General features: G+C 49.6%; 6 protein-coding genes across 6 annotated transcripts; 4 read left to right on the top strand and 2 right to left on the bottom strand.

The window, feature by feature from the left end:
• Positions 1-1,377: 1,377 nt before the first annotated feature.
• FSUBG_13525 (ph domain protein) lies at positions 1,378-2,649 on the top strand (the record flags this gene model as incomplete). Its single annotated transcript, XM_036678426.1, has 2 exons — positions 1,378-1,575; positions 1,657-2,649. 2 exons carry the CDS (start codon positions 1,378-1,380, stop codon positions 2,647-2,649), a joined length of 1,191 nt encoding a protein of 396 aa, XP_036531012.1.
• Positions 2,650-3,408: 759 nt separating this feature from the next.
• FSUBG_13524 (uncharacterized protein) lies at positions 3,409-4,639 on the bottom strand (the record flags this gene model as incomplete). The annotated part of the gene is made up of 3 exons (XM_036678425.1): positions 3,409-4,320; positions 4,372-4,515; positions 4,574-4,639. The coding sequence occupies 3 exons, from the start codon at positions 4,637-4,639 to the stop codon at positions 3,409-3,411; spliced, it is 1,122 nt and encodes a 373-aa protein (XP_036531011.1).
• Positions 4,640-6,710: 2,071 nt separating this feature from the next.
• Positions 6,711-8,373, top strand: FSUBG_13523 (nuclear and cytoplasmic polyadenylated RNA-binding pub1; the record flags this gene model as incomplete). Its single annotated transcript, XM_036678424.1, has 5 exons — positions 6,711-7,070; positions 7,141-7,236; positions 7,299-7,946; positions 8,000-8,120; positions 8,174-8,373. The coding sequence occupies 5 exons, from the start codon at positions 6,711-6,713 to the stop codon at positions 8,371-8,373; spliced, it is 1,425 nt and encodes a 474-aa protein (XP_036531010.1).
• Positions 8,374-10,805: 2,432 nt separating this feature from the next.
• On the top strand, positions 10,806-14,751 carry FSUBG_13522 (CMGC DYRK YAK kinase; the record flags this gene model as incomplete). Its single annotated transcript, XM_036678423.1, has 7 exons — positions 10,806-10,816; positions 11,352-11,495; positions 11,558-12,611; positions 12,667-12,866; positions 12,920-13,079; positions 13,128-13,866; positions 13,919-14,751. The coding sequence occupies 7 exons, from the start codon at positions 10,806-10,808 to the stop codon at positions 14,749-14,751; spliced, it is 3,141 nt and encodes a 1,046-aa protein (XP_036531009.1).
• Positions 14,752-15,959: 1,208 nt separating this feature from the next.
• FSUBG_13521 (uncharacterized protein) lies at positions 15,960-17,049 on the bottom strand (the record flags this gene model as incomplete). Its single annotated transcript, XM_036678422.1, has 4 exons — positions 15,960-16,244; positions 16,297-16,770; positions 16,821-16,948; positions 17,007-17,049. 4 exons carry the CDS (start codon positions 17,047-17,049, stop codon positions 15,960-15,962), a joined length of 930 nt encoding a protein of 309 aa, XP_036531008.1.
• A 453-nt stretch (positions 17,050-17,502) lies between these two features.
• FSUBG_13520 (Pentatricopeptide repeat-containing protein) lies at positions 17,503-19,832 on the top strand (the record flags this gene model as incomplete). Its single annotated transcript, XM_036678421.1, has 2 exons — positions 17,503-18,000; positions 18,066-19,832. 2 exons carry the CDS (start codon positions 17,503-17,505, stop codon positions 19,830-19,832), a joined length of 2,265 nt encoding a protein of 754 aa, XP_036531007.1.
• Between the last annotated feature and the right edge of the window lie 2,411 nt (positions 19,833-22,243).

The following is a 22,243-nucleotide window of genomic DNA, read 5'->3' as shown; positions in this document are numbered from 1 at the left end:
CTCTATACGTACGTACGCATTTGTTCAAGGGTCTCGAACCTCCCATGATGCTTCCGCCACCTGATGTAATCCCGTTCTGGCTGGAGGAAGAGGGATCAACAGGTAAAGAGAACCTTAATCAGAGTGAACCCCCTCTTTCATTCCTTGGCCCATCAAGTCCAATTCCGAATGCGAAAAGGTCTTTTACTGTTGATGGTGTCCGCCGTTTTCAAGTCCAAACAAAGTACTATGTAGGTAGGTACGTTAGTAGCTATACCAACAGGCAAAGCGTAGCACGTTGACTTCCTCTTTGACCGCTTTATTTATAAATTCAGTTTATCAACAAAAGCTGCCTACCACGGTGAATCTTTGACGCCGCATTGTTTTGGCCGCGAGCAGTGCATCTCAAAGAAACACCAACTGATTCGACAACATCGCTTCTTCAAAACGCCTGAAACGCCCACGGGCAAACTCAACATGCAGGGCACCCGATACTTGGCACTCAACTAGAAATACCTAAGCCGTCACTGCGATTTAGCGGCAGTTTCGCTTGTTGCGCCTTGTACCGAAAAAGTACAGGGCCTGCAGATCTGCGACTTGGCTTATTGCTTAGCTCTGAGTTTAGTACTAAGTGAACTAGGTACTTAGTGACCTGTTAAGTTAGTGACTCTAGGTATCCAGTCGGGTCCCCCCTCTTGACTGGGCTTCCGTCTGGTCTGCGACAATCTTCGTTCCTCTCCGTTGCCGATCAAATCAAAACACCCTTTCCCTTTCTTCAGCTTTGTGTCTCCGTCCTTTCAATCGTCATTCAAACCTTGTGCTCTTTCATAATTCCATCGTCTCTCGTCTCTCGTTCCTCTTTCTTTGTCTTTATCCTTCTCCACAGTCTGCAGCATCTGCCTGCATCCAATACCTACATACTACGCCCGGCATTTCATCACAACAATCAACAACATCCAATCCGATCCGATCCAACCTAACAAGACAACCACAAACTTCACTGCCACCACCAGTTCCAGACTCATCTCCTAAAGTCTCACCACCTAAACTCCGTATAAGCATAACGTTCCACGGCCGCAAACCCCATCGTCTCGACTTCCACTCTCCTACAAGCATTATTATATCCTGGTTTCCAACCCCTGCTTATAACACCAGCCTTTCGACAATCGAGAGGCCCATCGTTTTCTCAAATTTCACAACGAGGCCTCTACTTCTTGTCTGCCATCAACCCCCAGACGCTTGTCCCGGTAGACTAGTCCGATTGTTTCATTGCCGCGCAAATCTTCGAATCGAACACTTCCCCTTCTCCTTCACGAACCGTCAATGTTCGTGATATCACCACCACCACCACCATCATCATTCTCGAATTCGATACCGTTCGCCGAAACATAGTAAACAATGGCCGGAACTCTCGTTGAAAGGGCCGCGCATCCGGTCAATACATCTTCTCTTAATACCAAACTCGACGTTCCTGCTCGTCCTCGCAGCCAATCTCACCTCGAAGCTGCCTTTTCTCCTGTCAATAATGACGGTTGTTTTGACTTTGACCGCGTGTTGAAGAGCGGCTATGTTCAGAAGCGTACACAAAAGACAAAGGTTAGCATCCGCCGTCACTTATTCTTTTTGAAGCATTATATCACGGCTCCCGGCTCTTGTCCCGTACTGACTCCTTTCTAGAAATGGAAGCCTGTTTACCTTGTCTTGCGACCCAACACCCTCTCTTTGTACAAAAACGAGAGCGAGTCTCGACTACGACACCAGCTTTACTTATCCGAGCTTACAGCCGTCGCCGAATTGAAAGACCCCAAGCATAAGCGCGAGCATGTTTTTGGCCTCTTTTCCCCTTCTCGCAACTACCACTTTCAAGCGAATTCTGCCGAAGATGCTCAGGAATGGATGGACTTGATCCGAAGGGATGCGCGTATCGATGAAGAGGAGGACGAGATGTTCCTTGCTAGCCCACGTGCCTCTCAACAGGCTGGCAATGGCATCAGGCCGGTTTCTATCAGCAACAACCGACCAAATGAGCATGAGCGCTTCCTTTCCAGCTCTCCGGAACCAATGGCATCTTCTGCTCCCAGATATGTCACCTCGGCAGGGAGTAGGAGAAGGTCATCGATACTAGAGTCCTCGGGACTATCGGGTGCGGAGTTCGCATCTCACTCCGACCTTTCCGACAATGAAGCTTTCCGACCTCAGGACTCGTCCTATGATAGTTTGGCCGTTCAATCGCCTGGCAAACTACCCCCAGCGGCTCGCCCATTAGGCCAAGGTATCCGATCCGCGAGCCAAACGAGCGTGTCCAATGTTGAGCAAGACCCCGACCGTGTCATATGGCAAGGCCGGCTCTACCTCTTGCGTCACCGACGTGGCATGCGCCAGTGGAAGGATATGTGGGCTGTTCTTCGCCCACGCAACCTCATTCTCTACAAGGACGAGTCTGAATACACGGCTCGGTGGATTTTACCGCTCTCCGCAGTCGTAAATGTAGTCGATCTGGACCCTCTCAGCAAGAGCAAGAAGCATTGCCTCCAGGTTATCACTGAAGAAAAGAGCTACCGCTTCTGCGCCCACGATGAAGATGCCCTTGTTCGCTGCATTGGCGCTTTCAAGAGCTTGCTTGCTAAACGTCGTGAACTTGAGGCTCGCGCTGCCGCGACAGCCACATGACCTAAGCACACAAACAGACCTCACGGGATCTCGGCCTCACGAGACCCAATGGTGTAAATGCACCCAGGATGAATCATGATGATCAACGTTTCCTTTGTCGGTTTTCTTTGTCATGCGCCAGCGGCCGTGCTGTGTTTTCTTTGTATTTCTTGGTCATTGTTCATGGCGAATATGTTGCTTGATAGAAGAGAAGAAAGAGGAGGGGAGCTTCTTGACGAGTTGCATATGTTTCTCAGCGCCTGTTCCTTTAGCGAAAGCCTCCTATTTTGTTATGTACATAGAACATGATATCCGTGGTCCTTAGCACCATCCTGTAGAAATCTTCCATATTCAACCAATATTCTTGAGTCGAGTACACCATTGTGAGCTTAACCCAAAACCCGAACACCTGTCCATGTCTACCGATGCATTCTGAACCATTAAAAAACGCCGAAAACAAAATGAAATCGAAAATCGAAGATGCCAAGCTTTTCGAACACATCCATTATCGTTGACCTTGATCATGCCATGTTGACTGACGACTGCTGGTGCAGGTTTGCCTGGTTCCTGTTGGTATTGGCCAAGACAAAGTGATCTTGGCATGAAGTCCCCCCCCCCCCGCTCGGGAAAAAAATAAAAAAATAAAATAGCTGGACAATGAGTGTCGGAGTCCCATAGAGATAGATGGCCGAGTTTCGTGGACGATGTGCGAGACAACTGTATGCGAACGTATAAAAACCACTGAATCTTTGTTGTGGAACGGCTTTATGCGCAACGTCGCTATATACTCTCGAGGAGAAAAGTGTCATCGAATTCGCCATAGTTTAGGTTGTCATCGTCCCGATCGTTCATCAGGGATTCAAAAGTAATGTCGTCAGTTCCATCGGCGAGACCGTCGCCTGTGCCGAGACCACCGAAAATCTCGTCATCAAAAACAGAATCATAGTTATTGTTTGACATTTCCTGTGAGGCTCCCAGATTGTCTGTATCCATTGGCAGATCTCGCTTGGATACGTTATCGGCAGATCCAGCAGGCAGTTGCGAGATGCCATTTGTCTGAGAAGCGTTGTTGGTGGGCAGGATGTCGTCCAGACCTAGTATATCATCATTACCCTCTGGGGGAGCAAAAGTTGCAAGGTCAAAAGCAGGTTCCTGAGAATTAGAAGTGTTTTGCGAGTCGTTGTTTGTCAGAGCCAGCGTGAACTGCATATTTGTAAAGTTGAGTTCTGAATGCGGCCCGTCGCCGGTAAGGTCTGTCACGTTATTGTTTTGGTTGTCCACAGCCTTGTGCTCCATGATCGGCATAGGAGCCATCGGAGCGGTGGCAGCTGGAGCTGAAGTCGGGGCAGCAGGAGAAATTGTCTTTGAGTTGGTTTGTTCAGGCCTAGTACTTGGGATTACAGATGAGATGGTCTCATCATTCGGCACACTGATAGGTTGGCCGATATCGGGAAGCCCCATGCCCATGTCGGGAAAGGGGGCGACTGGTTTGTTGGTCTTAATCTCTGTCATATGCTGATCCTGAGGGGGAGGGGGAGGTGATGATTCAAGGTCGATGACCATGGGAGATTTGGACTGAGGTTCAACTGGTTGCGGTTGGGATACAGGAGTAGGTTGACTTTGCTGAATCTGCTGCTGTTTCTGTTCTTGCAGGCGCTTGACATCACGCATGAGAACAGACTTGGCATCGATCTAAGGTAATGTGAGATTTGAGTGGTTGAGGCGATGCTCGAGGCGACTTACAATATCCCACTCGAGCTTGTGTAAGGCTTCCCGGAAACCGTCAATAGACTCGGGCAGCTTGGACTTGAGGGTTGACTGAGTAGACTGCGTACTACCTTGAGCATCCTTGCGGGAAGCTCTGAGGGCCTTCCCAGTATGTACCAGCTGTAATAAGGCGTCAGAAATTTGGACAAGTCATTAGAAGGATGGAGGTGACACTTACGACATCGTTGACCATATTCTGCAAGACATCGAGCGGGTCCGGCTCCTGGTGAGGTTGGGGAGCCATGGCTGAGCCCGGCGACAGTTCTGGTATTCTGATAGATACTGAGAAGCCGTTCAAACAAAATATGAGAAGTTAGGTACCTATGTAAGTTTAGCTTCAAAGAACGGTCAGATATCGTCGTTGCTGAACAAAGCCAGGGAGGGAGAGCCCAAGAGGTGTACTCCTTGCTGGACCCAGTTCAGCCCCAGGTTAAGTTGAGTGTTAGGCGCGTCCAGGAACCACATCACGTGCACCTCACTACCTACCTAAGGGTTTGAGTTGGATGGACTCACTGACCAGGACAACAGTGAGCAACCAACCAAACGACTCACTGACGACTGGAAGTTGGTAGTTTCGAAACTCAGGGCCTGAAAATCCGTGCACGAACCATATGATTGAGACCTTTGAGCGTTGGAGTCCTGATCGGTCGTTCCTGGGCTATCGCCATCCGTTCATGTACATACTAGGTACGTTGAAGGAAATGACCCCAGTTTAACCACTTACACACCTTTACCCTCAAATCATGCTCTCTGGCTTTTGCAAAGCTCAATTTTACTCTTGTTTTTGGTCTCCAGCCAAGTCTGCCTTTGACGTCTTTATATAAACTTTATACCCCCATGTATTCAATTCCAGGGAAAGATGCCAATGCTTTACAATGTCAGTACGCACTAAATGGATGGGCCGCTGTAGCAGAGACAAGTTGTAGGGCCAAGTTCACCTCCAAACATCGAACTACACCTAACGTTAGAAGGATAACCCACGCCAAAATAGTCATATGTGATAACTTATGTGATATGATATAAGCTACTTGATGTCCCAGCTCATCCCATGCAAACTCTCTTCCCGCTTCTCCAATGGCCCAATGCAGTTTGTTCATTCCCCTCTTCCTTCACTCTCTCTCAACCCTGACACTTTGGTCAAATCAGGCGTCTAGAACAACAGACAACCAATTGCTGATCAATATACCTGCATGGTCTGTTGGGCTTCGATAGTCGGTAAGGGAAAGCAAGTATGTATGTATGCATGTACCTTACTTTACTTGTACCTCTCTGTACCCTAGGTACCGACCAACCACCGCCCGCTCGCCTTAGCCCACCTACCTAAGGTACCTTACCTTAGGTACTGTACGATGAACTGTCCAGTAAGAGGTACAAGGCGATATCCGTCCATATATGTAAGGCTACCTTATGTATGCCCCTCCATCATCCGCTTCTCGTCAGCTTCTTTTTTTACTTCTCTCCTCTCAAGCATTCATAAGGTAGTCATAATCTCGTTGGAGTGGTCCTTGTATCAGGTTTCCTTTGGGCTTTTACGGTTCCTTTCGGTTCCTCCGTTCAATTTCCTTTTCATATCATCGACTTCCACCATCGTCTCGCGCTGTTTCTCTACCATAGTTAACTCTCTTCTGTCACGCCATCTCCTCTCTTGTTGCTCTCAACTTGTCTCTTCATTTGAGTCGGTTTCTGCCTTTTCTACGTCTCTTTGCCGGTCTTCGATTCTCGTGCGCGCCAGCCCTGGCTGCGGAAAAACACCATCTGCACGCCTTCTTTCAGCCTGTCGACCATCTCTCATCTTCATCAAATTAAAACCCCCTCCCCCAGGTCTCACAACCGGCCACGATCAAGCCAAGGCCACCGTCTCGTTCCGCGCCTGTGTTACAGTGCCAGACCGCACGCAAGCAACAATTCGGTCGCTCCTCTCCGAAAGCTTGCGCCTTCGTTCGCGTCGCTGTCAGCCGCTTCTAGGAGATTTCAGAAGTTGGAGTTTCCACTGCAACCTCCCACCCCAGTCCCAAAGCTTTCGTCTGGACCCCGTTGTCAGACCAGACCCAGACGCGGGCCCCTCTCCCTGTGCCCACCCGTGTCGCTCTTAGCTTCGGGTTGTCTACTCGTCCAGTTGGACCCCTGTCCTGTCAAACGCTAGGAGGTAGAGGTACATATTGTCACCGACCGCCGACTCTCCACCTCGACCGACCGATTTCAGTACAACGCAGCTCATAGGTAGCCTCCAATTCCTCTTCTACCTCTGCTCTGTCGTCCTATCCTGCCGTTACTCATCCTTCTTGATCATCACCCCAGACACCATATCATACAACATGGCCGATTCTGGAACGCCCTCCAACCCAGGCCAGCTGCCTCCCCCCCCTCAGGCTGGTGCTGGCGCCCCTGGCTTCGAAGCTGGGCAGAATGGACAGCCTATGGCCCCTCCGCCTCTGCATATCCCTCAGAATACCAACCCGATCCCGACTGCCATCACCTCCCCCAGATCCGCTGCCGATCAAGGAGGCATCATGTCGCCTACCAGTGCAGGTGGCTTCCGTCGTGCTGCCCCTGAGCCCAACAAGCGTGCCCTCTACATTGGTGGTCTGGACCAGCGTGTAACTGAGGAAGTCTTGCGTCAGATCTTCGAGACTACGGGTCATGTTCAGAACGTCAAGATCATTCCCGACAAGAATGTAGGTCTTGCTACAACCCTAAGAGATTTTGTGGACGTAGTATGGTGGGTGGGCTAACAATGCTTCACAGGCGCGTGGTTATAATTATGGCTTTGTCGAGTATGACGACCCTGGTGCCGCTGAGCGTGCTATGCAGACCCTCAATGGACGACGAGTTCACCAATCGGTACATTGCCCCTCAACGAAATCCAACAACACCTCGAACGTCGCCCGCTAACCGTAGCTTAGGAAATTCGAGTCAACTGGGCCTATCAGTCAAACACTACAAGCAAGGAGGACACCTCGAATCATTTCCACATCTTTGTCGGTGATTTGTCCAACGAAGTCAACGATGAGGTCCTCCTTCAAGCTTTCTCTGCTTTTGGTTCCGTTTCAGAGGCTCGTGTCATGTGGGATATGAAGACTGGCCGATCTCGAGGTTACGGTTTTGTTGCCTTCCGCGACCGCCCTGAGGCCGAAAAGGCTCTGAGCTCCATGGACGGCGAGTGGCTCGGCTCGCGAGCCATTCGATGCAACTGGGCAAACCAGAAGGGCCAACCTTCAATGGCCCAGCAGCAAGCTATGCAGGCGATGGGCATGACGCCTACCACCCCTTACGGGCACCACCAATTCCCAGCACATGGCGTCGCTAGTTACGAGGTTATTCTGACTCAAACTCCCAGCTGGCAGACAACTGTCTATGTCGGCAACCTTACTCCTTACACAACTCCCAATGATGTGGTTCCTCTGTTCCAGAACTTCGGTTTCGTTGTCGAGTCTCGATTCCAGGCTGATCGAGGGTTTGCTTTCATTAAGATGGATACCCACGAGAACGCGGCTATGGCGATCTGCCAGATGAACGGGTATAATGTTAACGGACGACCCCTCAAGTGCAGTGTATGTTTTACCCATGTTGCAATTGAGAGATGGCAGCTGACAATTGACCACAGTGGGGCAAGGACAAGACGCCCAGTGCTCAAGGAGCCTTTGACCCTGCTCAGCCTTACAGCCCACAGAGTGCTCAAGCTCCTGGTTTCCCAGGCACGCCTACGTACTATCCTCAGTACGGTGGTAAGTTCAATGTGAGCAAAGCTTGATCGTAGTAGTAGCTGACAATGACTTAGCCCAGTACGGCGGACAGCCTGGAAACTACGGTGGACCACAAACTGGATCCCCGGCCGGTTATGCTGGATCCCCTATGGGATATGCTGCTCCTCAAAGCGCGGGCGGCTATGGTAGGGGCCAACAGCCTCCCAATGCTGAATGGGCCCAGCCTCGCCCTGGACAGAACTTCAACAATGGATTTGGTGGTTATCAGGCCTAGGGGGCAACGACCAAACCAGAGCAAGACAAACCAAAAAGCTGGACGAAAGCTGGACATGGTGGTATGAGGGCGGAGGTGTCTACCACTTGATCATGCCCCGGGACGGGTTTCTCTTTGTCCGCTTTTCATGATTCCCCTTTCTTTGATTCCCCTTTCTTCTTTCTCACGTTTCTATGTATTTCTCTCTCGTGCTTGCTTCTGTTGCTTCCATTACTCTTTTCTCAGTATCCTCAAGCATTATTACAGTTCAGGCCTGTGATACCCCCGTTCCGTGTTATGGGGTTAAAGGGGCAATCTTCCTCTCTTGCTTACAAACTGATGTATGCATATCTCTCTTCTCTTCTCTTCTATTCCTGTTTCGTCGATAAAAGTCAGGGAGCGCCACATGTTTCTCAAATCTCTCTCAATCTCAATCTCTATCTCTCTCTGTACGAGCGCTGATTCTAGGATACCACCAACATTTCTTTACCTTGACTTTGTTGCATTAAGTCAGGAGCCAGTCTGGCATTCAAAATTCCCTATCTGACGACATCATGAGCGTTTCATCCATTCTTGTATCTCATGGAGCATCTGATTGATATTTCAGTGGTTGGCGAGGGGGTGGCAGTTCCATTCCATGGATTCTCATCTATGTATTTAGCGGCGACCTTTTTCTTTCTTAACGGGACATTTTTCTTCTTTCTCCTTTTTTCATTAATAATTCTCGCGCACGATATGATGAAACAACGACTTGACGACTCTGTAAGATTAATGACAAAAGGTGAGGAAGTGGAAGATGTTGGGGATGCGCAAGTTGGGGGCTTCGGCGAATGTTATTTGAGATGCACAAGATTCTCGAAGGAAATTAGGTGGCAAGATGGCGGCAGTTGATGAAATGGATGGATTAAACAATAAGACAATCTCACTCAACTATCGGACGTGGTACCCTCGGCCTTTCTCTGATACAAATGGCGTAGGGTGACACCACAATCCAACTGTTCTGCCGAGATGTTGCCAGTCTTCAAAGTCCCCATCTCGATAATGATGCCCAAGCTGAGAAGTGAGGTTTCTACATAACATACCTAGGTATGAACTGGCATAGCAACAGGTCTACGTGTCGATATTTGGCACCAGTGAACCCCAGTAAAGGTGTAAATAGACACAGGAGCCACGTAGCTTCAGATTGGATGGATGGTAAGCCCATGAAACGCCAACGAAATAAACGGGGCAAGGCTCTGGGATTTGATACCTACAGGCTACCGTCTTGTCCTCCCAGATACGGTGAGAAGGGCCGGGAGCCGTTTATAATGTGAAACCTGATTTTATATTCCGTGGTAACTCCTCAGGACCCTGAAGAGGACGTCATTTTTGACATGGTGGATTAATTGGCTAGCCAGGTAGCTAATATCCCTATGTGGCATGGCAGCATGGACAGTAATACGGATATTGGGCTGTAGATTATGAGAGAACCCATGTTGATGATGATCACATACCTCGTACTTAAGGCAAGCCGACGATACTGCCAATGGAATATATTTGTATTGGGAAATTGAGGTCGTAAGCTGACCGACTGAGGTAGAAGCTAAAGTCTGGTGCGTGCGTACATATATGTATGTAGTACCAGAAGGGCTGACAATGACTCCGCTGATCAATGGCAACAAGATACTGCATGTACATACATACTGTTAAAAAGTACCCTTACTTTGCCACGTTGTAAATCGGATCAACTCTGATTGCGTGTAGAACAACAGAATATCTGCATTGTTGAGTAAAAGTCAGTGGTGATTTGACAGTTGATCGAAGGGGAATCATCACAACCTGTCCACTGCGGCGTACCCCCCTGTTGTTGTGGCAGGGCAGAGCAGCTAAGACTCGGAAACAAGCCTAGAGCATCGCAAATCTAGCACGTTTCCATTTCGTCTACCCGAGGTATCTAGGTACTTACTTATGGCCTTCAGTGCCTTGACTGCTTGGGTACCAAGGTTGGTAGCAGTACCTACTAGTGGTGGACTTCTTTTTGACTTTGTGCTGTAGGCTGGCAAAGAGCCGAGCGAATAAACTTGGGAGTCGGATTTCTACGGGCACTTAACTAGGTACCTTACAGGCTCAATGTAATTGCGTAGCTCAGTTGTCAGTTCTTTTATTTTACTGCATATTGAAAGTTTTATGTTCATAGCGTTGAGTTGCTGATACTTGATGCCTATATCGTTGCTGCGGAAGTCTCGACGTCTGAACTCGGCTCGTCCCTCGTGTTGACGTGAGCATTCAAGGATAACAGCATGAAAGTTAAATCATGCGCAATCAAGGCATTGATATGACTACCTTAGCTTTTATGTGTTGGTGAACTGCGCTGAATTCTAATTGACTTGCAATTGAGAAGATACTAGGTACTATACCTTGGCCAACGGGCTTTAATTATATCTCGCTGACTGGAGGCAGGTGGGTTTGTTGCAATGTACCTAAGGTAATTGAGGTGATATCAACCTTCTTGACTGTTGCCCTCTCTTATTCCTCTGGCATCCATCCATCTGCAGACAGTCCTCAACCCAACCTCCCTCCCACAAACTCACCATCCATATAATGAATGGCTTCATTCATCAACGCTCTTAAGACCAGAATCTAGAGCATCCCTTCCTATACAACAAACTTCCTCCTCATTTTCTTTACTTTTCTTAATTCTCGCTTCAACGCTTGAGTCCTCTACCGAACCATTACCTCCCATCTACAGATACTTTAACTGACCTTGTTTTGTTTGACTTGGCTACCCATATCCACCCCCAGGGTCTTGGCTTGGGCCTCCACTGTCTGCCCAATACGTCCTGCCCCCTCATCTCTCTTTACGGTACGGTACGAGACGACGGCACGGTATTTTGAGAGCCTGGCGTGTCCATTGTTGCTCTTCTCAATACACACGCTGTACAGAGTAGCTTCCCTTAGTTCTCTTAGGACGGCCTGGGTTAGTCCGTTCTACCGCAATATTGCCTAACCCGTTCCTACAGGACAGGACAGAACAGGACAGGACAGAACAGGACAGGACCTGCGCAACGAGACCCAACTCGATCCATCTCCAACTTGGCGAGCGACCACACTGCACCCGGCCCAACCAGCAACCAGCCAACCATCACATCCCATCCATTTTCTCTGTGCTCTCTGCATTGGATTGTAGCTAGCAGCTAGCAACTCGACGCTACACTACACCATCCAGACCCTTCTCCTCTTACTCTCATTTTTCTCACTCCCATCCTTCGTCCTCCCCTCCGTCTCTGGGATCTCATCGGCCGTCGACATCATCGTCTACGCCCGATAACCACGCATTACGCATCTCCACTCGCGACAACCACAACAACAACAACAACGATTTCACTGCTGGCCACCGACCGCCTCTACCAAATCGCGGCGATCAACCTGACGCTGTCGCCCTAAGCTGCTCGATTCAGCTCCCGCAGCAGTCAGTCAGCGCAATGGACCCTCAGTGGCAGCAATATCCCTCCGCGAACTCGCCTGGCTCCTCGAGACGACACAACGGCAATACCCAAGCCCCTCGAGACTACACCAGCCAGCCCCCGCCTCAAGGCGGATATAAATACGACCAGTTCCACGGCGGCGCCCCCGTCCATTCTACTGCTGCTCCGCTTGCTTCTGCTCCTGTTGGTAACCCCAACTCAGCCGCCTCTCCAATCTCACCTTCGCAGATGCGCGACGGCAACGGTGACGTCGCTATGCACGATGCTCATGATGCTCATGCTGGTATCAAGTACCCCATGAGGCCCCTTCATCAAACTCACATGTCGGGCAGCCGCCCTGTCAACCTTCACTCGCCTCAAGAGTCTTCTTCCGTCGCTCAACGATACTCGCCCATGGAGGCCCTTTCCCCCACTTCACCTTACGCGCCCAAGTCGGCTTCAAACAGCCAATTCACAAGCCCGACCTCCCAGCGACAGTCACCTACACGCCAACCTGATTATTCTCAATCTCCATATTTCCCCGGCGCCCGCCAACACCAGCAAGGCCAGCATCTTCCTCCTATCAACCCTTACCCGTCCGCCGGTCACCAGGAAAATTATCCCTCTTCAGCTGTCGGCAATCTCGATGCTGCTTTTAACCTGGACCCCAAGTCTCCGAGAAGGCCTGTGCCCCAGCAAGTGACAAGGGGCCCAGTACCCGAGTTCAAGCAACTCTCCTCGCCCGCAGATCTGCAACCCAAGGTCAATTTACAGCCTCCGTTCCGCCGCGCCAACCCTGAAGGCGGTTTCATCAGCGTATGTTTTCAAGCCTCTACAACTTTCGAGACAATTTTGCTTACTATATGATCAGCCTCTCCAAGCTCTTACTGTTCAATTGCCTGCTACTTATCGCATCTGCAACCCCAGCTTCAAATATGAGTCGTCGCGCAATCCTCGCAGAGTCTTGACCAAGCCCAGCAAGGGCACCAAGAACGATGGCTATGACAACGAAGACAGTGACTACATCCTCTACGTCAACGACATCCTTGGGTCCGAAGAGGCTGGCCACAAGTATGTTGTATAAAATCGAAGTGGGCTGCTTATGAATCTAACATACTCTCTAGAAACCGTTACCTCATTCTGGATGTCTTGGGGCAGGGTACTTTTGGTCAAGTCGTGAAATGTCAGAATCTCAAGACACAAGAAGTAGTGGCTGTCAAGGTCATCAAGAACCGTACTGCCTACTTCAATCAGAGCATGATGGAGGTTTCGGTCCTCGATTTGGTACGATCATCAATTCCATACTCTAAGGTTGGCACTAACAAGAAGTAGCTCAACACGAAGCTTGACAAGAACGACGACCATCATTTGTTGCGGCTTAAAGACACTTTCATTCATCGCCAACATCTTTGCTTGGTTTTTGAGCTCCTTAGCGTCAATCTTTACGAGCTTATCAAGCAGAACCAGTTTAGAGGACTCAGCACTACTTTGGTTCGCGTGTTTGCTCAACAGCTTCTCAACGGTCTCGCACTGCTTAATAAGGCTCGTCTGATACATTGCGATTTGAAGCCGGAGAACATTCTTCTCAAGAATCTCGAAAGTCCCATCATCAAGATTATTGATTTCGGTTCAGCCTGCGACGAGCGACAAACAGTGTATACTTATATCCAATCTCGATTTTACAGATCTCCCGAGGTTTTACTTGGTCTCCCCTACTCTTCGGCCATCGATATGTGGTCCCTTGGATGCATTGTGGTGGAGCTGTTCCTGGGACTTCCCTTGTTCCCAGGATCTTCTGAGTATAACCAGGTCTCGCGAATCGTTGAAATGCTAGGCAACCCCCCGAACTGGATGATCGAGATGGGCAAGCAGGCGGGCGACTTTTTCGAAAAGCGACAAGATGAGTTCGGAAGACGGACATACCAGCTCAAACCCATGGAACAATATGCCCGAGAACGTGGCACCAAAGAACAGCCTAGCAAGAAGTACTTCCAGGCCAACACCCTTCCCGAGATTATCAAGTCCTACCCCATGCCTAGGAAGAACATGAAGCAGAGTGAGATAGATAGAGGTAAGACCAGAACTGGCAGTAATGTCATGTACACTCGTGCTAACGGTGACAGAAATGAACAACCGCATCGCGTTCATTGACTTTGTCCGCGGCCTTCTTACAATCAACCCTCTCGAGAGGTGGTCTCCCCAGCAAGCCAAGCTTCATCCGTTCATCACACAACAGAAGTTCACTGGACCTTTTATACCACCCATGAACCTCAAGTCTAGCTCGCTGAATAGGTCTCCAGCACCTGGCACCCAGCAACAGCAACAGGCCGAGGCACTTAGCAAGCAGCGGGCTCAAGCGGCGGCAGCTCAACATCAGGCCCAACACCAAGCACAACAACAGGCTGCTTCAGCTGCTCCCACCCCTTATGCCAACCAGTACGCGCCTCAAGGTCATGCGCAACCGCAGATGTACGGCAACAACTCAATGTATTCTCCCGGAGGCAACCACGCCAACATGCCATCGGCGTACGGCCAGCAACAACAACATGGGCAGTATGGACAAATGGTCATGCCCCAACCGCCTCAGCAGATGCCTCAGGGGCAATATGCACAAATGCCCCAACCCAACATGTATCAGCATCAACAAGGTGGTATGAGGCCAGCACGCCAACGGGCTTCAACCATGGAGCAGCAACAGAGCGGTATCCCCGCTGCCATCCAACGAGTAGCGAGCCATCTCGACCCCAGTCAGCCGATTCGTTTACAGCCTAGCCCGGCGTATTACCCACCCACTGGAGAAAGCATGGCGTCTGGCAGCATCGATAACCGCACGGCAGCAGGTCGAAGAGGTAGCCGCGTGCAGCAGGGTGGTCGAGGCAACAGGGACTTCATACGCAACTTGGAGGAGCGCACTCTGGAAGAAGGTTTTATGGGAAACCAGAACACCTGGCATTGAAGTGGCCTAACCTAACGAGGGACCAGATGTCCGCGCCAATCTGTGATACGAGCGACTTCACTCGATAAACGAAGCCCTGCCGCCGAAGTCTCCGCGTCATAGCGTGCAATAGGTCGGAATTCATGGTTGGTAACGAAGCAAAACTCCATGGTGGTTCTAATGTACTAGGAGTCCGTCCTCCTCCCTTCGAAACCCAAGCGCCAACGAAGCAAGAGACGCCCCATGCCATATGTGCGTGCTCGGAATTGTCCAGTCGACTTGGTCGGAATTGGTTAAGAGGAGGCGTGGCTCCAGTTCATGGTCAGGAAAAGGGAACTTCAGCGTCAAGGTCTCAATGAACTCGAAGCAATGATATTCAGACTCGATTGCAATGCTCCAAGCATTTATCACAGGAATAGGTTGAGCCAGATTGCACTGATCCATGATGAAAGGGGTGGTTATTTGTTTACAGAATTTCTTTGTCTCGACACGATGAGGCACGCCTCAGAAACGGCCGCGGAAGTTATGAGTTTACTCTCGGGGCGGCCTAATTTTTCTCTCTCGTTATTTTTCCTGTCGTCAGTATAGCACTTGGAGGGGCGGGGTTACTGGTCAGGAATTCAATATGGTACAGAGTTGCCAAATCTCGGCTGGATGGTATTCATGCCTAGTGTAGCCTGGCTGTAGATATTGTTATGCTTGTCTCGACTTGTTGGTGTATGATGACGGACGGGACCGCGCTTGGTATATCATGGGGTAAGGCTTTTGGGTTACAATTCCCATCTTGTAGTTGTATTGGTATGATTTGGGTGTGGGCGGCTTCAAAGGGGTCATTTCTGGGCGGACGAATCGAGGTATAAAATCATGAATTACCATTGATCAATGCGAATGGTTCTCCATCCTTAGGTGATACCGTTGTCGAGAGCTCGGACAGTGAGCCGCTTCCACATGGCCGTAGCAGGTTCCCATTTTTAGGGGTAACCGAAATGTAATCAGAGAGAAAAGATGATTAGCTTTAATGGCCCATTTTGGACGTGTGAACCCCGAACGCCCAGTACAAAATTTCGTACACCCACTGCTCCCATTGTTGTGGTTCACCGTGAAAATGCGCGGCTTCTTCAATGCTGACAAGTACCTCCCAGTCTGTTATCTAGAAACCATAGCCCAAAAAGTTTGCGAAGTAATCGTCAAATGCGATTAAGGAAAAACAAGAAACAGGTGGTATTTCATCATCGCCCGGCGCGACCTCTTTGACCACCTCGACCTCGTCGGTTGCCGCTCACGATTTTATCGCTGTACAGCTGATTGTTCCTTGATGTGCCGTTTGTGGTGGTTGTGTCCATTAAATCAGGGAAACCCATCGAGCCATCAACAATGTTGTCGTTGGCGTTGGGTTTGTTTCCGCGGGTGCCACGGGGACCGCTTGGGGCGTTTCTTGGCGCATTGCTGGCCGTAATCGCATTGCTTGAAGGGGCTCCGAGCTTAGGGTAGACCTTGATGATTCTACCATCAGCCTGTAGGTTTTTAGCAAGAGTTCTTAATGGAAATTGGTCCCGGTGGACTCACGGTCTTATCATTGAAGGTCTCAATTACTCGCTCACCACCCTCGCGCGATGCAAAGGCTAGCTCGAAGAGGAGAAACGGGGCTGACTTGACAATGCGACAGCTCAGAATCTCGCCTCCGATGGGAGTCATAGCGCTCTCGATATCAGCGGCTGTGGTGCCGGGGGCAAAGTTTTGTGCCATAAGAGTGAAGGGGCCTGCGAGACCCCGAATTGTCATCCCCATGCCACTGCCAGCGCCACCCTTGCCTTTTACGATGTTGACTTGTTGTGGCGCGTCGCTAGAAGTGTCCATGCGATCCACGGCAGCGGAGAGACGAGCAGCGCGGCGGTTGTTGGCTCTCTTATGAGCAGCATTGGGAGCTGAGATGCGGGAGCCTAGGTCTCCTGAGACGGAGTGGTGCAGATCGTGTGTCCATTCTCCGTTGACATTGCCAGGTGCGGGCTGGGTCGAGCGGGTGCCGATGGAAGTTCGCTGCTGTACATGTTGGCTTCAACTAATTGCTTCCTGTCTTTTGCTGTAGCTACCTTCTTAACGCCGACACGGCTTGCTAGTGATTGGCTGGGGGCGGACTTGAGTTTGGAGGGTGCGCTTTGGCGACGGTTCTTTGAGAAGATGCGATCGGCGAGGGCTTCGTTCTTCTTTCGCTCACGCCCTGGAAGACGATGTTAGGGAAGGGCATGAGGGACTTGGGAACATTGATTTTTGCTTACCCTCGTTGATGATCTTTTCGAAATCTGTAGCAACCTTGGCCATGATGGAGGCGGTATGAAGGAAAATCGGTGAACCGCAGAAATGGATGAGTATAGTAAGATGGAAGGACAAGGGATGACTGATGATACTTGGACGGTCAAACAATTCGCTTGTTTTGTCTTGTCCCTCCTTATAAAGGTTAAAAGAAAAGAAACGTTGGCTAGACTGAACCACGACCGCGAAGCGCGTCTCCAATTAGAAATGGGAGAGTGTTGTTAGTGACCTGCAGGGGTAGGGAGGGGGTGGTTCTAGGTATGGCGTTAGGTACAATACCTCAAGGTACCTACCTACCTTATGTAAGCGCATCTCATGCAAGGCCCCTCGTTCAGCTGATAAGATAAGAGTCTTTTTTTTCCTAGTACCTAGGTGGTTCACCTCTACTTTTGGGTCTAACTACCTATCTGGAATTTCGTGATCAACCTAAATAGGCACCTGTAATCAAGCAACAACTCTCATATGGCTGATAGGTTATTGCACGGAGGCGCGTGCCTTCGGAGAGCTCTACATTTCGCGCCGCGCAAGAGATTAGAGATTCGGCCTGTTTCTGCTTTTCAACCCCGTTCGTTTCAGCTCTCACAGCGCATATTCAACTCGACGACGACACCGTCTACCGAGGAGACGACTACAGCTCAAGACGCAAACTCTGTAGCTGATGCTATCACGAAGGATGCTCCAAAAAGCCTCGACGCCCCGGCTGACGAGGCAATATGGAAGAAGAAGGAAAACCTTAGAATGGAACGGGCAGCTAACAAGGAGCTACAATATCTGAACAATGACCCTTGGAAAGTTGCAGAATATGTCAGAAGAGCGCTTGAGGCAAAGAAATTCGACCAAGCCCATCTTTTGGTTCAAAAGGGCAGTAAAGACATGCAATTGGTCGTGTCATGGAATTTCCTGTTGGACTATCTGCTCGACCAGCAACAAGTCAAGGCAGCCATCAAGCTATTCAACGAGGTAGGCTTGAGATGCAGCCCTCACTCATGCTCTTATCTCATCTGTAATACTAACATCATCTGAAGATGAAAAAGCGCGCTCAGTTCCCCAACGCGCAAACCTACACAACCCTGTTCCGTGGTCTCGCCAAGTCGAACCACCCTAAAACCGCCGTCTTTGAGGCTGTAAAGCACTACAACGCCCTTTTTAAGGACTCTCGCCTAGAACCAAACAGTACTCATCTGAATGCTGTGCTTAGCGTGTGCAGCCGAGCGGGAGATCTGGACTCCATGTTCTCCATCGTCGACACTCTCAACGAGTCAACTCGAGCTCCAACTTCCTACACCTATACTACCATTCTCAATGCCATACGATTCAACACGCTTGATGGCTTGGAAAAACTGACGCCTGAACAGAAGGAGTTCAATCTCAAAAAAGGTACTCAGCGCGCCAAAGCCATCTGGTCAGAAGTTATGAGTAAATGGAGGCAAGGACGTCTGATCATTGACGAGGAGCTTGTCTGCTCAATGGGTCGTATGATGATCATCTCAAACGACACCAGTGAGAAGAAGGAGGTTCTTGATCTCATTGAACAGACAATGAACATACCCAACTTGTCCAAAGTCAAAGAAATGTCAGCTGAGGAAGCTCGCAAGACAAATCCTCACACCGGTCAAGTGGTTAAGAAGGATAAAAATGGTGTCTTTGTCAGTCCTGGGAACAATGCCTTGTCTCTAATATTGAAGGTTGTGTTGCAGACGAAGCTCAACAGCTTGGGCATCAAATACTGGAATTTCATTATTCGCGAATATAACCTCGAGCCTGACCGGGATTGCTGGTTGCGCCTCTTTAGCATTCTCAAGCAAGCTAAAGCAAGCAGCCATGCTACTGAGATTCTGGACATAATACCGGCGAGTATCACTGGACCATACTTCTATCGCATAGCCTTTGAAACGTGTGTCCGTGATAACATCAACCCAAATGTCATCAAGAATGCCAACCGCGCGCTCGACAGCATGATGAATCACCTAGAGTTGCCCGACGCGCATCTCATGCGCCTGTACCTCAGCGTTTCTCAGTCTACGCACTATCACTTGCGTGCTCGTGCTAAGGAAGGGGACGTGGCTGGCGCCAAACGAGCCTATGGCGTTCAAATCACCGATGCGCTTGATCGTCTGTGGGTGCCCTACCGCAAACTGCACGATCACTACTTCAAACGAGTTAAAGCTGAGACCAAGGAACAAAAGAAGGTTCTTTACAATGATCAACGCGAGGTAATTGCTCTCGCACGGATCATGTATGGATCATTCAACAAGGTCATTCAGCAGGAAATGCTGCCCGAGGAAGACCTCAAGAGAATACGCCCTGTCGGGGGGCGCATCAATCGCGAGATTCAGGCCTTTTATGCCAACCGGGAGGAAATAGAACCCAACTTGCGCAAGACGAAGGGTCGTGGCACAGCCGAGGAAGATATGTCTACGCACAATGAGGCCATGAATACGGCCAACTTTTGGGACACCACTCAAGCAGGAAAGCCCCGACCCCCAAAGCACACAGGCCGAGGGCAGTCGCATCGTGATGGTGGTCCAGGTGATGGCTATCGACGCGAAGAAAGCTCAAGGTCCGAATCACAGCCTCCAAGGCGTGCCCCCTACTCGTTCAAACCATACCTTACAGACAGCCAGCCGTCACCCAGAACGCGAACACCAGAAAAAGACCTGCGCCAGCGGAAAGACGGCACGCGGCCAGTGAGGAAACCCGACTATGTTGGCTATCGGGGCCCTCATCCTAGCTGGGACGCGACTCGTGACGACAGGAAGGCCGACGGTCGCTTTGGCAGCCCGCGACGTTAAGGCTCCTGCGTAGTGGAGTGTCGTGTTGCGCTTGGGTCTTTGAATAAGAGCTTTCAATGGGCAAGGCTCGTGTAAAAATAAACTGATGCATGTACGATTTAGACGTAAAAATGAATGCAAAGGTGTACTGATACAGCATATGGCGGCGTTTTGTTGGGCGATGACATTTCTCTGCATGTACAATACATCACTTATACAATTGAAACCTTGGTCCTGTTGAATATTTGTCATATCACAAGCTTGAGCATAGAAGGTTGCTCTCATGACTATCCATTGTGCTCTATTTTAATCTCGGTTAAGAATAAGGAAACGAGATAGCCAGTCTCTGCTGCTAGTTGAATACCTTCTATTCTACTCCGTATAGCCAGCTTTATAACTACTTGTTAGGCCCATCTGACACAATAAAATACCATGGCAGCGATCAAGCCCCGCAACTTCACTTAAGTCCGAATTGAGACAACGATTCAAGATAAAGATCCGAGGCCACGGTGGGATACATTGACCTGCTACCTTGGCTGGATGATCTATCTGAGAGCTGTGGTTGCGTATTCGGTGTTGATGAATCCGTGGCTGCCGGCTGATCGCCTTCTTTGATAGCCAAGCAAGAACTCTCGGGTACATTTGTGGGTGGTTGAAACGTGATGGGCGAGGCCCACCGCGATGGTGAGCACTGGCCAGGCTCTTGCATTGGATAATCTTGCATTGATAGTAATTTATCCGAATTACCCTGAGTCCAGTTTGGCGGAATCTGTCCTCTTTGCGGGGGGCTATAGCCTCCAGATTTGTTAAAACTGCCCTCAAGGGAGCCGACTAGTGTCGTAGGTGTCGTAGGAGCAACTAAATCGCAAGAGGACAAGGGCCTCCTGATGGATAGTGTCTTACGCCCTACATGCTGTAGTGTAAGTGCTGCCGAGGCCTTGGGACGAGTTGTGATGCGATCACTCTTAGTAGTGGAGCGCAGCGATTTATCTTCCAGACGCTTATCATCCGGTGCCGCTTCTATGCAAGCTCGTAGAGTAGGTGATCTTCCCAGGCTACAGCTAGACATGTCAGGAAGAGGATCTAGCTGAGGTGGACCTTTGTCGATTACTGGTGAAAGGCGCGCGAATTCAGAGTCCTGCAGGAACGGCTTGGCTAATTCAGAGATATGAGTGTGTGACCCAGGCGGAAATAGTGTATGGTTACTTGAGGAACTCCCATTGCGAGTCCATCTCTCTCTGGAGTATTGAAATGCGCTGCTGAGATCTTCCGCTAAAATATAGTCAGGTACGCCGCAAGCGAGTACTTATTAGCCCACCCACCTGTGTTAAGGAGATGAGGAACTCCTGGAACTTCAAATACTGGCAGTTTCTCGAAGTTCGTCGAAGAGGAAGCAGTCTTTCGTCGTTTCGGCTTCAACCAACGCGCAAGATGAGAATACGACGAATTCTGAGAATTTGATCTTTGACTTCTGCGCCGTGTTGACGTATTCTCGCTAGGCCCACTAGAATTGGTTCCTTCAGATCTATCGAGACGAGTCCGGCGGCGATTCAGTGGCAGTCTCTAGCTGCTAATCTTGTTGTGAGGCTTGGCAAGCTCAGGGAACGGAAGCGGAAGCGGAGGCTGAGGCTGAGGCTGAGGTCGGATCTTTTTCTTGAACCTCGCCTGCCAGGCACCAAAGATACTGTTGGGCATGATGTAAGTAAGTAAGTAAAGTATGGATGGGATCGGATATAAATGGTGTGACAAGACAAAGATGGTCAATCTTGACTGATGCGTGGTGACAAAGGCGGCCTAGGTACAAGGCAGGTAGGAAGACATCCACTGATAGAGAGTAGGTACCTAGGTAGGTACAGGAACAAGTTCAGAGTTTGTGTTACTTTGGGAAAGATCCTTTAACTGTGTGAGCTTACAATTAGTGCCATGGGTGGCTCTTGCGAAGAGCTTACAAGAAAATATTCGCAAGGAAGGAGCGAATTAATGGCCAGTGCATTATCACCACCACTAATTGCCTACTAACCTACAGAGTAGGTAGGTACGCATCAAGACTACCTAGGTAACCACAACGAATTTCTGGGAAGAGGATATCCTGGAATGGCAGCTCCGACCGGCACTTCATACCTAACATACAAGCTGAACTTATGGCTCTCCAATACATACAATGGTCAGGCAGTCACTATGGGTGTAGGCGGCTCATACCCGTACAACCGGTTATGCATTTAGGGTCACGTACTATTCGCATAACCGGTTATGCAGATAAGGCTATATAAGCTTCTTTAGTTAAATCTGCATAACTAGGAGACTATTAGTTAATTTATCTTCTTATTATATTTATATTACTAATAAAGTAATTACTAACCTTTTACTTTATAATTTAACTTTATTTATATTATAATTACTTAATTTAGTAATATTAAGTTTTTAGGCCTTAT

The sequence above is a fragment of the Fusarium subglutinans genome (assembly GCF_013396075.1).
Source record: "Fusarium subglutinans strain NRRL 66333 chromosome Unknown NRRL66333_c0000352, whole genome shotgun sequence".
Classification (NCBI taxonomy): domain Eukaryota; kingdom Fungi; phylum Ascomycota; class Sordariomycetes; order Hypocreales; family Nectriaceae; genus Fusarium; species Fusarium subglutinans.
The sequence above is the reverse complement of the archived record's forward strand: the minus strand, read 5'-3'. Positions and strand labels throughout refer to the sequence as shown.